This window comes from Accipiter gentilis, chromosome 19 (genome assembly GCF_929443795.1).
Source record: "Accipiter gentilis chromosome 19, bAccGen1.1, whole genome shotgun sequence".
NCBI classification, from domain to species: Eukaryota; Metazoa; Chordata; class Aves; order Accipitriformes; family Accipitridae; genus Astur; species Astur gentilis.
This window is the reverse complement of record NC_064898.1, coordinates 27,052,936-27,068,801: the sequence shown is the minus strand read 5'-3', so window position 1 is coordinate 27,068,801 and position 15,866 is coordinate 27,052,936. Positions and strand designations below refer to the sequence as shown.

The following is a 15,866-nucleotide window of genomic DNA, read 5'->3' as shown; positions in this document are numbered from 1 at the left end:
ATTCCCGACATGTTGCACATCTCTCCTGGCTTCAAGAGATTACACCATTGCCAGAAGGTCCTGAGTTAGCAATAATTAGGTCCTTCGGCTCTCTGCTGTTGATCATAAATAAGAGAGCTGTCATTCAAGTTCTTATGTATGAGATGTTTTCCTTTGCTTGATGAAGCAGCCAACCTGTTTTCCAAGCAGTGTCAGAAAGGCATTGGCATGAAGTCTTAGCCCTCTCGACAGCCTCTGTTCCTATTGACAATGTAGATATTGTTGAATCCTTTTTCTTCACTCGGACATCTTGTGCTTGGGATGATACAGGTTTCAAACTTGTCTGCTCCTCTCTTTTGGTGGGGTGTGTGTAAAGCTGCTGAGTGAAGCTTACAGACTGTAATTAGGTGCTAGTGTGCTAACAGCACCACCTATCAGGTTGATAAATATATTATTTTGCTGTCCACTCCCACCTGCTATCTCTTCTCTGGTACTAGATTAAGCCTTTTGAATTGTCCTTGTATGTGGTGCTGTGTAGGCAAAAGAGGCTGGTTCTTGATCACGTTGGGGTTGGGGTGGGACGAGAACATTACTGAAAATACTAATCATGGTCTCTAATGTTATGCAGGATGGAGACTGCGCACACCTCTTGTTGCTCTTCGTCAGTCCCGATTCTCCTGTTTCTGGGCACTTTCATGCTTGACTAAAACCCTTGTTTAGAAGGGATAAACTGACTATAAAGATGGACATGGTTTTATGTCAAGGGGGCTGTCTAGAAGAGGGGCTTCCAACCCTTCTGTGGTGCCTTTGGTTCTGGTGACTGTCAGGGCTTCTGCTGCTGCCTCCTAGCCCTCTTCTGCAGAGTTCAACTGCTGCAGAACACTCAGCTTGCAGCATGCTTGGGCTGTGCCATCAGGAACAGAACCAAACTGGTAAATCAGCTAGAAATTTAAGCATGCCCTTCTGTCATCTATGACACAGCTTGGTCAGTCTAGATCCCTTAATGCTGTTATATATCATCCGTAGTGTTTTCTGTATTCTTGGTGCACATTGTTTAGCCAACTCCTTTGTAAGTTGTCATTCATACTGAATGCCCAGTGTTTGTTCTTTTTTTAATGGTTTATTCACAGATAAACTCAAAGTCAACTCCGTGCTTGAGCAGCCAAAGGAGGAGAAAGAAGTAGTCAAGCCTTCAGTTCCTGTAGCAGAACCAGAGTCATCCCCTAATCCTGTAGTAGAGAAACCTGGGAAGAAAACAGAGTCTGCTAGAATTCAGCAAAAGGACAAAAAAAGGTGGGCCACGTCATTCAGGTTCCCTGTAATCTGTTAACCTCCTTGTCAATGGCCTGCATGGAGCTGGCTGGTCATACAGCACTGGCTCACCTCCTGTTTCCAGCTACTAAATTGCATTAAACCTGGCTAAAATTATCTCTCTTAGAATTCTTTCCTAATATTTCTTTTCCATTTAGTGCTGTAGATGCCTCAGGGCCATTTGTGCCATTGGAAATGGGAAGGGACATGGTCCAGGTAGTCTTCAGTGCGAGGGGGTGGCTTTCCATGAGACAACCTCACGCTGTGAGCAGACTTGGTATAGACCCTGCAGGCAATCTGTGGGGGCTGGCAGGAGCACCTGTACTGCAGGGAAGGTACTATATTCCCAAGCTTATATGTACACAGCTTCCAGCACACAAAGTTCTGCTTGTTGATTTCCATAGTTAATGTACTGCTGCTTTCAATGCCACTGGTTTACTTTGGGCTGCAACTCCAAGTAAATTTTAAGTTCAGCCCTTTGTGTTTAATCCAACCCAAACTGACAGAGACAAAAAATCATTACAGTCTGATGGCTCTCTGGTGGCCTATGAGTAATTAATTGGTGGTCTCAATCTGTTTCTAACTAAATAGGTAAGCATACCGCCCAGCCCACCATGGCAGTTAGTGCTAACTGGTCGTCTTATTGATAATCTTATTCAAAAAGCCAAGGGCCTGGAAACTGCATGTTGGCAGTGTGGTGTTGGGAAGGCCACTTGGGCTGTACCAGCTCTATGAGGATACGTGGGCCTTTAGCCTCCAGGCTTGTTAGTCTGACACGTCTCGCCAACATTAAAAAGAAAGGAGCTATTTTATTTTTCCAGTAGTCTTTAAAAATGGCTCCAGGATTCTGAGACACTACCTCATAGTCAGTCAGTGGCAAGCAGTCTGTCAAAAGAGCTTCTGAGCGACGCTGTTGGGGACATTAGTGTTTGGGAGCCTGAGCTATAGAGACAAGATCAGAAATGCCCTCTTGCCAGGTTGCTGTGGCCAAGCTAGGTGAGGTACTGGGCAAAACATTGAACTGCAGAGGGGCTAAAGAAATCCTCCTTGTTTTGGAGACTTGGATATTGCTAAGGATGAGAGGCATGAAAATGCTTGTGCACCTATGCCTGATCATATAGGCAAGTATAATTCAGCGTTTGTGATGCTCATGTTTTTAAGAGGTACAGAGGTATTTGATTTCTTTGCTAGGAGTACGTCTGTCAGGAGCATGCTCATCTAAACATGCCTGATGTTTTCATCCACACACAAGGGATAACACGTTTGTTCCTGGTTGGTTTTTTTTTTCCTTTTTGTGGCAGTAAAATGAAGAGGGTGGACAAGTCGGATAACGAGGAAGAAAGAGTTCCTGAAAATCTAAAGAAAAAGAGGAAGCGCATCAAACAACTTCAGTCTGACAGCAGTGATGAGGAAGGTAAAAAGATGCATAAACAACAAGGCATGTAGGTCAGGGGCCTGATTTAGACAATATTACTATCCAAGGCTGTTGGTCAACGATTGAGGGAATAGTTTAGAGGACTAAAGACCGTGCAAATGGCTGTAGCTTGAGCTGTCTGTTTATCTTGTGCTGCAGGCACTTGGGCATACATTTGAGATGCTTCAGTCATTCAGTCTTTGTTTTAGCTTAGCTCAGATCTGGCTGTCTCCTCACCAAGTGTGCTGCCAGTCATACTGACGTGTGGGAAGGAGGTTCTCAAATCTCTTGTGAAAGATATCGCGCCTTCCAGAATTGTAGGACTGGTCATAACCAGTTTATTTGGTGAGTAAACACTCGCAAAGTGACCTCCCCCCTCCCAGGGTCATTTTTAGTATCTTTATTCTGTCTGTTTATAGAAATGGTTTGGAAGACAGCATTGGAAGCAAGACTTCCAAAAAAAAAAAATTAATAGAGAAACTGGAGGCAAAACAGTTGAGCCATATCCGATGCGACTCTGCGTCTCCTCGGTGGCTCTTGGCTTTGATAGGAGCAGGGTGCCCAGAACGTCGCAAGATTGGGGCTTATAATGAGCAACAGCAGGGCCAGATTCCAAAGAATTTGGATAATTGAGGTGACAAATGCCGTTCAATATAGATAACTGGAAAATAAATTGGGATTGAGCTAGGGAGTATGTGTGAAATGGAACAGTCATCCAACAAGCTGATCAGGAAAAGAATTCGGTGATCATTATGGACAAATAATTGAAACCACCAGTTTGGTGTACAGCTCCAGTAAAAAAAGGTGAAATGGCAAACAGGTTGTATTAGCGAGGAGGTGGACTCCAGCAGGAGAGCTGAAGCTGTTTGCTTATTTACTACGGCTAGCACATGAGAAACAAGCACGAAATTAAGAGAATCAGTAATACAAGTTAGACAGGCGAATATTGTTGGATATCTTAGCAGTCTCCATGCCACCTTAGGCCTATTTTCATGGTTTCTTTCTGCCCAGCATAATTTCAAGTGATCTCTGTCATCAGGCATCCATCACTTCTACTCAGACTATTCCACAGGATGATAAATCTCTCAGGAAGCTGTTCTTCATGATCAGCCTTAATTTCATCACATTCCTGTGTGCAGCTCCTTGTTTGGCCATAAAAAAATATATATGCCCACACTCTTTGGTATTTATTTCTTTAGATGTTTGTAAGCTATTATCTGGTCTTTCCATTTACTCATCACTCAGCCTACTGACAAGCTGCGTTGTTTAGCTCTGAAGAGGGAAGATTGAAATCAGCCCATTTAGCCACTTGAAGCACTGCTCCTTGCTGGGCTGGAATCTCAGCTCATCCGTTCTCAGCTAGCAAGAGCAGGCAGAAATGAGCCCTGTGTTTCAGGCATGCAGTAGGGCTGTGCGGAGAGGCTGCTCTTTGAATCATGAAGGCTTGTTGGTTCAGTCTTCCTTGGGCTACTGTGAGTTGGGGACCCCCAGCATCCTGTGTTCACAACAGTGCTCTGAGCACACAGCAAGCCGAGAGGTGACCGCACGGTCTGTTTTCCTTATCTATTTCTGTTAGAGCTCTTTTAACTTCTGGGACTAAGAGCAGTGCTATAAGACTGTCGTAAATCGAGGAGCGCTTTCTGTAGACGGTACTGCAAACTCCTGCTTGCTGCCTATCTACTTTTGGCTTTGAGTATTAGAGGTCTCTGGTCTCTTGTTGAATACCTGTATTACCTTAGCATGTGCTCACTGGTTAATGCCTTTGAATGTGGTGCCTTCTGTTTTAATTTTTTCCAAGGTGTGTTCTAGAGTCTGTGCGTATACTTCTACCTCAGTGCACACAGTAGGTCTGTTTAGTTGTTCTGCCTTGTTTTGTTTGTGCTCTGAAGTGTGAGTTAACTGGATTTGCAATTAGAAACCATGGGTCTGGTCCTCTGGTCAGGCTGGGACCCCAATTGTCTTATTAACCTCATTCTCAGTAGCTTTAGACATTGAAAACAGTACAAGTAAGGCTACCTACCCACTCGTCTGTTACGGAGGGTTGATTTTTGGTTTATTCCTATTTAACATACTGGAGATATATGCAGAAAGTTTGACTTTCTGTTTGGAGAATTTTCTTGTCACCACTGTTGCTCCTCCTGCATTGTAGTCCTCTTTGTTCTTTCCATTATGTTAAGGATCAGCTTTGTGTTGTGTATTAGAATTGTAAATTTATGGAAATTATAGTGTGTGTACATAAATTTGTATATTACTCAGATTAGCTTAGAACTATTACCTTTCAAAAGGGAAAGATGAGAATCGAGAGAGCTTCTCTCTTCTTCCTTTTTAAGCTAATGGCTATCCAAACCACCCTGATGAGGTCTGCATTCAGCCATTTGGTTCTGCTGCTTGCCCTTCTAAATCCAACTGGATGAAAGAAGATAGATTTGAATTCTTTGAAATATTCATACTGAATCCAAACTGGTAATGTAGGCAATATTATGTTCTGTATTCAAGTATAAGAATGTAAGTTGGATGAAACAAATGAAGAAAAAAAAACCATACAGCAGCTGGACTTTGAGAGTGTTTACCCTTGGAAAGGTTGGAAACGGGTTTCTCCAGAGAGCAGGGGCAATTTTAATCAGCAGCATCAGTGAGCAAAATGGGGCCTGGAGTGACATTGTTCCACACTGCATCCCTCTGGGAGCAGGGAGGAAGGCACCATATGCTGCACAGCATTTGGAAATCGCTGCCAGACAGGGCACGGTTCATCCACCACCTGCGTAATTCACCCGTAGATGATTTAAGGGTAAGTTTTAAATATGCAAAGTGCAATATGGGAAGCTACACCACCAGAGCAGATACCAAAGGCTAACAGTCTAGCTGCTGCTTATGCTAACACGCCACGCTAACCTGTCTGACCTCTGCTCGAAGCAAACGAGGAGGTGCTTGCACAGGCTGCTCCACGCAACTCAAGGAGGCATGGCCTCTGGCAGGGGTGCTAACCTTTCCTGCGGGTGCAGCTGCAGATAAAAGGGGACGCTTGTCCGCAGCCATTGCTGTGATTGAATGGCGTTCAGACAGGGCTCCACCTGTGTAACTGCTAGTAAAACCACTGCCCTTTTTCAGGCAGACTTAGCGACAGTTTGTGGGTTTGAAACTGGGTCCATACGACTGATGCGAAGCACTGTATGGGTGCTTTTATGTCAGGGCAAGTCTTTCGTGTTGTTCTATATTAGTCTGTTCTTAATGTACTGAAATTAGCCCAAAATAAGCTCTTCTTACACAAGTGTCAGCACATTGTACCAAGTTGAAAATACAGGGAGGGCATAAGGCACAATCCTCTCCATTTAAATGATTTTTCATTAAAAAGTTATATTGGTATGAGGGTGCCTTAGTCACTGCAGGTTGTTTTGCTTCCAGTGCCAGAATAAACTACACAAGTGTGTCCACAGAGGACAGGAGGTTTTGGCAGCTTCAGCTATACCAACACAGGCAGCGTTTCGCTGTGTTGACAAGTGTTTTACAGCCACTTTGGAGGGTGATTTCAGTGGCACTGTAACCTACAAACTCTATCGGTTTCGGAGAGCCGCAGCAGAAGCACTAAAGCTTCTCACAGTTTTTCCAGGCAGGGTCAGAGCAAACTGAACAAAGCCAGGATTTACATCTTTGGTACATCCAATTGCCCAACTTGTATCCATTTCATGCAGCTGTTGCTGTTGAGTAAACTGTGGGCAGCAGCTAGAGGTTGACTCAGGAGTTATCACATGTCAGAGGGCTGTGTTGGCTAGAAGAGGATAATAAAGTAATAGAGACGCAGCTTGATGGTAGTCCGAAACACTGACGTGGGGAGAAGGTGCCTTCTGCCTGCCAAAAACTGGGAGAACTTGTTTGAAGGAGGCTGAAAAAAAGCCCAAATTTCCCCCAAGCAAGCATAGTGGAGTTGACATGCTGAAAATACCTTCAGCAGCCTCTGCTTGAGCATGCCAGAGGTGGCAGTTTTTCACCAGGCTGGTTTTCAGCCCTCAGCCTATGCTCTCTTAAAAATATTTCCAAATTGATGTGGCCAGCCTGGGTTGTCTGTGAAGCAGGTTTGGTGCTGTGCAGTATACGGGCGCTTCAGCCTGCAGTTGCTGTGAGACTATGATAAATATTGAGAATTTTGAGTTCCCTGCAGCTCCTCGGCTGTGGTCCTGGCTGCCCCAGCAGTTAGCACCTTAGAGCAGATCCGTTGTTGGGTTTTATCTTTGCACAGCTGCCAGATCCAGCTCTTTGGAGCAAGGTGAAATACCGAGTCATGTTATCCCACTCTGTTTGCATTTCTGTGCCTCGCTTACTGAAGTAGTTAGGAGGCTGAGTCCTTGTTTGAAGAATGTAATTTATTATTTAGCCTTGGCAGCCAACCACTGTTTCACTTGAGCCCTTCTTAACCTATGAAGGTCAGTTGGCCATATGCCTGGCACAGTCATAACTCTTAACACTGACCTAATCGGTTGGGACAGCTACAGATCCAGAATTTGTGTTACAACGACAGCATGAATGCAGTGCTACAGCCAGCAGAGCTGGGAGGAGAAGCCAAGCAGGCTCTCTGTCCTCCCGTCCTGCAGCATCGTTGTTGTTATTAAGCAATAGGTCAGATGAGGAGTTTCTTCCCCCATGTTCCTAGCTCTCCCCCACATTTGAGGACTTGCATGGCAGCGTTTCTCACTTGGATTTGGAGAGGATTCCTTAAAGCCGTTTAGATTAGTCATGGTGCCTGCTGCGTGGTGCAAGGTGCTGCTCCTTCCCCTCTTGCCCTGTGCTGATTTTTCTTCACCGTCACGGCTCTGTCCCTCTGCCAGCCCCACAGAAGAGTGACCCTGGCTTTCTCATTTGTCTATAAGCCCTGCTAGTCTCACTAAAGCCCTGTTTGACACTGCTGGTGGAGGCTCCAGAGCTGGTTTTGCTCTGTACAAATTTGTGAAGGTGACCTTGACCATTTCAGTCAGGTCAGGCATTAAAAGGATTCCACTTTCTCTGTCCTTGCACCAGGAGGACAGCATAGATGATGGCAGATGAGAGAATGGGCTTAGTTTTTTGGGGTGGTTTGGGTTTTTTTTTGTTTTACAAATGAAAGGTTGGGGTGTCCCTTAACAATCTTTTAGGATGGGTAATAGTATATTGCACTTAATTCATGGATTAAGGTAGTTCCAAGCTAATGGCATGAATTGTTTGGGATGTGTAGCACCACCTGTGAAGCAGTAACTGTTTTACGAATGGGGGAGAGGTAGAGAAACTAAGGTCATCCAGTGACTTGGGAATGCATAGTCTTAAACCCTGACTCTTTCAATTTCTAAACAAATTACAGTCCCTCTTTTTAATGAGCAAGTGAAATATATGGCTAAAACATACCAGGTTTTGTGCCTACTTTTTAATTTGGTGGAACTGATTTTTGGTTTACCAAAAATCTGAAATGCACTTTTCCCATCCTATCCCACCCTCCATCCTCCTTCCTTTGGGAACTGCAGTGCATAGCACCTTAGCACAGGACAAGCTGTCTGGCTGGAGGCCGACTGCTTTGGATGATTTGTCCTGACTTGAATTAAACGAATCTGAGTGAGAACTTGTAAACCTTGATCTGAATACAGGTTACAAGCAATTGCTCAGAGTTAAATGAAGTGATCTGAGACAAAAGGGTAGCTGCAAGGGGGCATTAGACCCACGTACTATCAAGATGTTCATCATCTTAGCAGATATCCCACCATCTCCCATGCCTGAGGAAGAGAAAGCTCCATCTCCACCTCCTGTACCTGCTCTGAAAACTGAACTGGAGCCTGCATCCACGGAGGTAAGAGCATGTTAGGGTGATTAACTTCTGTTTTTATCCGACTTGATGGGGATTGCCCAGCCACTTTTCAGATGCTAAGGGAGAGGTCCTGTTTGCCTGTCAAGTCCATCACATCATCCTGCTTGAAAGAATCCACCATGTTCACTGGTTCATTCATTTTCTAGACTATTATTTAAATTCTAGCTTTTCTGCTGACAGCACAGTTTTCTATTTTCTTCTCTTTTTTCCCTCCTAATGGTTCTATGAATTGTGGCTTGTATTTGAATGCTCTTCCCTCTGAATCTTGGCCTCAGGAGTCAGGGCAGAGCCAGAAATGAAACCAGAGACTCTTGGTATTCAACCTTGTATCGCAGGGAAGCTGCTGCGTAAGGGTGGTGGGCTGTGATTGGCAAGAAGTTAACCTCTGAGCTGAGAAAACAGGCATAGTTTTGCTGAAAGTCCAGCTGTTTGTCACAGCAGGGGTTCTGAAGTCTCGCACACCTTGTTATTTCCTCATTCTTCAGAGGTATGTTGGGGAACCCCAGTGCCACCTTCTCGCATAACTAAAAATGTTACAGACCCCAGAAAAGGGATGTACCCCCTGTGCTGGCAGACAGGAAAGCTTGCTGTCTCCTTTAAGTTGTATTTTGTGTCTCTGAAATTTGTCCTGGTAGGATGGGGAAAATTGTGGCATTAGCAAAAATGAGACTAGGATATCCTGGGAAGGGACAGAATTAGTTATCAAATCCATGCTCAGCTTCATTAGAGAGAATAGATTTCACTCCTGGGGCTGATGCTTTTATGACCTGTGTACGCGCATGGGGTCTTGACTCTTGATTTCTCACAATATCGCAATGTCCTTCAGGTTTCAGCTGGAGGGAAGAAGAGGAAACGGAAGCGTGTGCTGAAATCCAAGATGTTTATTGACGAAGAGGAAGGCTGCATGGGTAAGATACCTCAGTGGAACTGACTTCATTGAAGATGTGTTGAAGATTTTTACAGGCCAGCCTCTCCCAGGCTTTGAAAGAGGTTCACAAAATCACTTTGTTATTCCCCTTCAACCTCATGCTCCCAGACTGAGGTAACTGCCCTTTTGGTGAAGGCCTGGGTAGGGAGTCATGGAGCTGGGGCTGAATCCTTACTCTTTTTTGATTATTCACAGATTTCCTTTCAGTTCTTCTCCCTTCCCTCCTGCCAGCATGAGCACCTCCTTCGTTTGCTCTCCTTTCCAAAGACACAAACTTTTAAAGATGGTGCAGAGAGAGGTCTGGGTTTGAGGATAAATTCTGGGTGGGAGAAGTGTGGCTTGTTTTTTTTTGGTTTTTTTTCTTTTTCTTTTGGGGATAGATCCAGAGCTGTGCAGCAGAGCTTGATTATATGTTAATATAAACGTCAAGTATCCCAGATAAACAAGGAATAAGTTGGGGCCTAAATCCTTGAGAGGGTTTCTGTTTCTGATAAGGATGGCTCTGCTTTCAGCAGGGAAGAGAGTCTCTACAGAAGTACTGAGAGCCAGAGGCTTTGAATTCCAGCCTGACTGGACACTGCTTCCTCCTGTGACCTGGAGAAAGCTGCATACCACTACTGTGCTTGTGTCCTCCTCTGTGTCCTGACATTGAAGTAGAGCTGCAGGAGTTCAGAATATTTTTTTTGGTTTTTTTTGTTTAAGATTTTAAAAATTTTAAGAGGGTGGAATGTGGGGGTTTTTTTAGTGCTGTTGTCAGCTCAATTGTATGGGATGCTTAACATTCTCCAGCCTTGCTGATCTGAGTAGATGTCAAGGGAGCTCAGCCAGTTCTAGGAGAAGATCTGTTGTGGTTGTACAGGTTTGTCATTGTGCATAAGCATAGATAGATACAGGCTTGCTTGGCCCAGATTTGGAGCTGCCTGGACGTGAGTCAGCTTGTGTCTGTTTGCACCTGTCTGTGTAGTTGTATCTTATGTTTCCTATTAACTTTGTGTGTCTCCTTTAAAGAAATATAAAGCTAGCACTCAGCAACTGGCTATGCTAGTAACTGAAGTCTTAAGTACTGGATTATTGTCAAAAAATTGGACTTGCACAAAGTTATTGACTGCTTTGGCTAGTTGCGTTATGGGGTGTTTTGCTCTCCCATCCCAGATAGAACCATTAAAACACTTGGAAGGAAAATGGAACAAAAAAGCGTTAGCTGGGGAGTTGAGTTGAACAAGGTCTGTGTCCAGAGCTCGCAGTAATGACTGTTCCGGGTTCAGCTTCCAGCGAAGAGTGCTCTTCTCTTTCTGTTCAGCCTTTTGCAAACATATCAGGGCTGGGAAGATTGCCTTTCTTTCTCTTCTCCCTAACCCCAAGGGGTTTAATAGTCTCTTGTGAAATCCAGACCTTTGGTTTTACAGTTCATATCCACTACCATTTTATGAAAAGGGAAATGCAAGCCCCAGTTGTGCCTTTGGGAGACAGATCATCTAGGGAGGAGGGAGGGATGGAGCTGGGATACTGAGGAACTGGGTAGGGAGGAGATGCTGCTTTCTGTACTAAAAACCTACCAGTCTGTTGTGCAGAACTTGCTGTCTGGTTATTGTCCAGTTTCTCTCCTCCCCTCCCTTCCCCACCCTTTCCATGCACAGGCCTAATCATTTGAAGTCTAAATAACTTGCAAATCTCCTGGGCTAATGTAAATTGTTGTTATTCTTTGAACTATAGGGGCTTTTTTCCCCCCTCTTCCTGCTGTCTTTTTTTTTTTTTTTTTTTAAACAAGGACTGGGTTTCAAGAGACATTAAATCCTAACATTAGGATTAGGCTGTACTTTGTATTTCTCCGTGATTTTAAGTGATCATTTTCACAATAGCTGCAATAACAAGGAATTGGTGTCAAAAAGCAAAACCAATTTAGGGATTAGCCCTGAGGAAAATTGAGCAATTAAAGTATCTGTGGAGTTAAGCACAAGGCACATCAGCTGTGACTCAATTGAGTGCCTGCTCTTAGTCTATAGTGAAGGGGAATTACTGAGGTTTAAGCTAGTGCATTTATACCTTGTACTTTCTAAAGTTTGAAGGGACACACAAGGACTTGTATATTGGAATATATATGTGTACATTGTAGGTAAATTTGTCTTACAGCACTGGTTTAAGTTAGAGCTCATGTAATTTGAGTTATCGTGATTTAGCCAGTCTGGCTGTGAGCTGAGCACTGCTAAGTATCTACCTGTGTGCCCACAGCTGCTGCAAATACAGAATTTTTAAGTTCAGCTGAGATCTCAGTAAAAGAAATTTGATCTAAACTGTGTTATCTTGCAATTGGAGGGGATTAAGTGCACGCTTTTGGAGTTACCAACAGTTACTGACAGGGGTAACAACGTGACAACTTTTTAAAGCTCAGTAAGTGGCCAGTGGTCTGTTAAAGCTGCTCACTGAAAAGCCCGTTGCCTCTGAAAGGAGGTTAGCTTAGGTTTACAGTCCCTGTTTGAGCATCTGCTAGCACTGCAGAGCAGGATTTCATACCATTCCTCTTCCCGGTCTCTGGTTATGTAGAAAACCTTATTTATTTTGATGCATTAATACAAGTAAAAGCCAGTTTCCCAGAAGAAGGGAAGTTAGGACATCTGTTTAAAAGAATACGGTTGCTAAAGAAAAATGGCTTACTAGAAGAATACCAGAGCACTGCTGGGAAAGCTGATATAACAACATTTACTAGTATCTAATGATGGCTTACATCAGTGGAGCTGACTCCAGTTTAATTTCCGTGAGCGTTGTTTTATATCCCTTAGCTTTCCATCACTGGATGCTGACAGCAGTGAGCTGGCAATCCCATTCAGTCATAGCCCTTGATTTCAGTCACGGGTTTGGTTTTATTTTTTGTAAGGGATTTCTTTATATTTGCCCTGCTTGCCCACCTGTATAGAAAGAAGCTGCCCCCAAGGTTTTGTGCTCCTTCTCTCATCTCTGAGATGTGCTACGTTTGCTTTACTCCTCCCCGGCTGTCTGATGTGTGCAGTGCTGGTGAGTGAAGGCTGGGTCTGTCTCTGGGTTGTCTTGTCTGGATTTCAAGACAATCTGATTGCTTTGGCCCCTGTGGAAATCAGACCAAGTCAGAATGGTGGTTTTTAACCATAAAATAGGTGTTCTATCATCTAATGCTAAACTACAGACTCTGGTCTCATTCAGTTTTATCACTTTTTGATAGCTCCTTGTCAGCCTCTGCAAGATGAATTGATGGTCTTCAGCGCAGTTGGGCCTTGTTTCTAGAAGCAGGCAATGCTTGGATAGGTTTGGAGAGGGAGCTCTCCTCTCAAGAGCCCTTCTGAGTGGGTACCCTTGGGCTGCTGCTGTTTAAGGTGTGCATATGGCCTGGAAATGAATGTGTGTGGTGACACCAAGCTATTTTGAAAGACCTGGATGACATTAGAGGTGCCATCTTATACTTAAGAAAGAGGGGAGGCAGTTTGACTAGGTATACGGAAAGCCAGTCCAGTCGTCTGGATCTACTGCATAACCTTGAGCAATGGACTGAATTCCTGTGTCTGGCTTGTACTCCTTGAACCCAAAAGGCTTATTTCCAGAAACGCAGTGGGAAGGCTGCAGTGGGGAGGTCTCTGCTCTTTGGTACACAGGCTTAACCATCATCATCTGTTCTTCTCTCTTAACCAGTGACGGAGAAGGTTTACGAGAGTGAATCCTGTACGGATAGCGAGGATGACTTTGCCAAGTCCAAGCCACCAGCTGCACACAAACAGCCTGTGCTTCCTATGAGGAAAGAACCAAAGGAAGAAAGGAAGAACCTGAAGAAAGGGGCAGCCACTGCCAACAGAGCCAACAAACAGGTCTCCATCATGGGTTTTTTTCAGAAGAAATGAACTGGGTCTTTCTCCTGGTCCTCTTGGCAGCTTGGGAGTGTTTCTCTTTTTGTGTGGCTTTCTGAAACCTGCTGCGTTGGAGGAGAACAACATGCAATCTTCAGTTACGTAAGATATCTTGCTTACTGTGTAAGTAAGCCCTCTGGACTAGATTTTGTATCAGAGAAGAGTTTTATTTGTTACTGCAATAATTTCAGTCGTCTTTATTAAGCAGTATGGGAATCACCAGCTAGAAGCAAAATCTAGAGGAACTCTTGAAAGACTGTTAATCTATTCACATGAAATTTTATTTTTTTAATATGGTCTTTCACCTGTTCAGTGCTGAAGCCTGTTCCACAAGTGGTAGATGGACTAAATTAGGAGTTGAGTTGTGGCATTTTTTTTCCCTCTTTTTACACCCCCAGATCTCTAGATTGATCTAAATGTTCACGTTGGTTAGAAGCTGTAATGTAGCAGGTCTTCAGACATACACACAAATATTGAACATCTGCTTCAGCTTTAACTGAATGAAGTGAACTTAATTTTCCCCCTAAGACTGGTAAATAGTTTTTGCTCTGCCTTTCATAATCTTTTTTTGGACAAAGCAGGGCATATAAAATTCTCTTACTCTTTTCTTCCTTGAACATATCCTCTGTAAATTGCTCAGATGCCTAATTATAGACCGGGACACTGTTGGTGCTCTGTCTTTGCAAAAACATCTTTGAGGCTTCCCACACAATTGGCTCCAGTGTAATTGGGGGAAGGCTTCGCTGTTATTGGGCAAGCAACTCTATCTTTAACCTTGAAAGTTAATGAGTCAAAGGGAAGGGTGATTAGAGGGCAGTTCTGATAACGCCAGTGAGGTACCTGCTGTCGTTGTCTGTGAAGAATTGCATGCTGCTTTCTGGTTTTGTAGGTTTTGGGTTGCCTGAAGTTGTTTTACAGGCATAAACCAGACAACAGAAGAGTTGTTTTCTAGGACATCTCGTCATCTGCCTGCTGAAGGAAGTGTGTCACAGCGAATGGTCCTGAGGAACCAGTTATTGGAGATGAATAAAGCACTGCAGTCCCATTAATCAGAAATGAGTCGTCATTTTGGATGCCTTCTGGTTTTCTGGTGCTAAATTTGATAGATATATGTAAAAGGGCAGATTTTCCAGAGGATGGGTGCTAAGCATTTCTGAAGCTTGGCCTGGTGAAGGCTCCCAAATGGGCAACTGATGTCATCAGTTGTTGAGTGGTGTTAGGCCGACGTACGTACGGATATGTATGCACGTATTGGTTTATAAAGTGTTTGTGGTTGGCAGAAAGATAGATGAAGTCTAAAGAGTGTGACCAAGAAAGAAATGTCTTCGTGTACCCAGCTGAAAGTATTCTGACCTGTGGCCAGTAAAAGGGCCAACAGAGTGTATTTACACACTCGTTCTGACCAGGAGATTGGGTTGGTGAATTGACTGTCACCCTAGGCAGCTTGCATCCTGAACAGATGTGAGGGGATCTGCTTAAAACCAGTGATCTCTCTTGATTTGTGCCCGTGCTTGTGTCCTGGCTGGCTGGGTTCAGCTGCTCACTGCGTGGATCGCTGCTGTCGGGGCTGTTCAAGGGTAACCTCATACATAGCTCAGCACTCTCCCCATGTAGCTCCTCAGAAGCGTTAAGAACTTAAACTCTGGACTTTCTGAATTGGAGACTTATAATGGGAAGATGGGTGAGGGAAGGCAGAATTGGCACGGTCCTTGCAGACATCCAAACACCGAGCCTGCTGCACAAGGTGAAAAAGGTTTCATGCTCCCATGGTATGTTGGAGTGCTGTGGGCAGCAAAGGTCCATGGGGAAAGAATGAACAACCTTGTTCTAACTTCTTTGAAGAAAATTTAACTGTTAAAAAAAAAATAAAAATACTGCTGTAGTGTTTCTGTTTTTTCTTGGTAGAAATGGGGGTGTGTTTTGAAAAGTGATGATAAGTAACAAAAACACATTAAATACAGATTTTTCTTTTGTCCTTGCTGTTCATTAAAAGATGTGCTACATCCTGATTTCCAGTGGTTGCTGTAACATTTGACTGTGTGGAAGAATAGCACTGGTGACATGGGTAAAGAGTTCTTCCATCAAAACCAGGGCTGGAAGCATTAAACTGAGCATTTTAGGGCATCTGAAATGTGGGTGAGAACATCTCAAACTATCAGGATCTGTGTTGAACTGACCCCTTGAGTCTGATTTCTGTGGCAGATGTTGACAGGACATAGTGTCCTAGTGCTCTTGCACCTCACCTCTACCATGGTCTAGCTGGAGCCTGCTGCTCCACCCCGACTCCCTCTATAACCAGATCAACGTCATATGCAACTTCCTCAGGAAAATGACTTAATGTCTGAAGAAGCAGGACATAGGCGAACTTCAGACTTCCAAAAATCATGATCTAATACTCCACACTCCTGTATTTCATGGGCTGCCAGCCCCAGGGGGGCCTCAGGTCCCTGGATGCCCCCTTGGTGAGGCCAAAGCGTCCCCAAGTGCTGTGTGGGAGTGAGGAATGGGGCTGGGTCCCCCCAGCTCCTGGTTAAAAGGAAA

At 44.2% G+C, this 15,866-nt stretch overlaps 1 protein-coding gene across 2 annotated transcripts in view; it reads left to right on the top strand.

Moving 5' to 3' along the window:
• POLD3 (DNA polymerase delta 3, accessory subunit) overlaps positions 1-15,658 on the top strand; it is a 30,187-nt gene extending 14,529 nt beyond the window's left edge. Inside the window, exons 8-12 of one of the 2 annotated variants that reach the window (XM_049823266.1) lie at positions 1,110-1,272; positions 2,592-2,704; positions 8,413-8,510; positions 9,355-9,436; positions 13,114-15,658. In XM_049823266.1, coding sequence (XP_049679223.1) covers positions 1,110-1,272; positions 2,592-2,704; positions 8,413-8,510; positions 9,355-9,436; positions 13,114-13,319 — 662 coding nt within the window. In that variant the 3' untranslated portion in view covers positions 13,320-15,658. The remainder of the gene's footprint in view (positions 1-1,109; positions 1,273-2,591; positions 2,705-8,412; positions 8,511-9,354; positions 9,437-13,113) is intronic. The other variant, XM_049823267.1, reaches the window with a different exon arrangement.
• Positions 15,659-15,866: the final 208 nt, after the last annotated feature.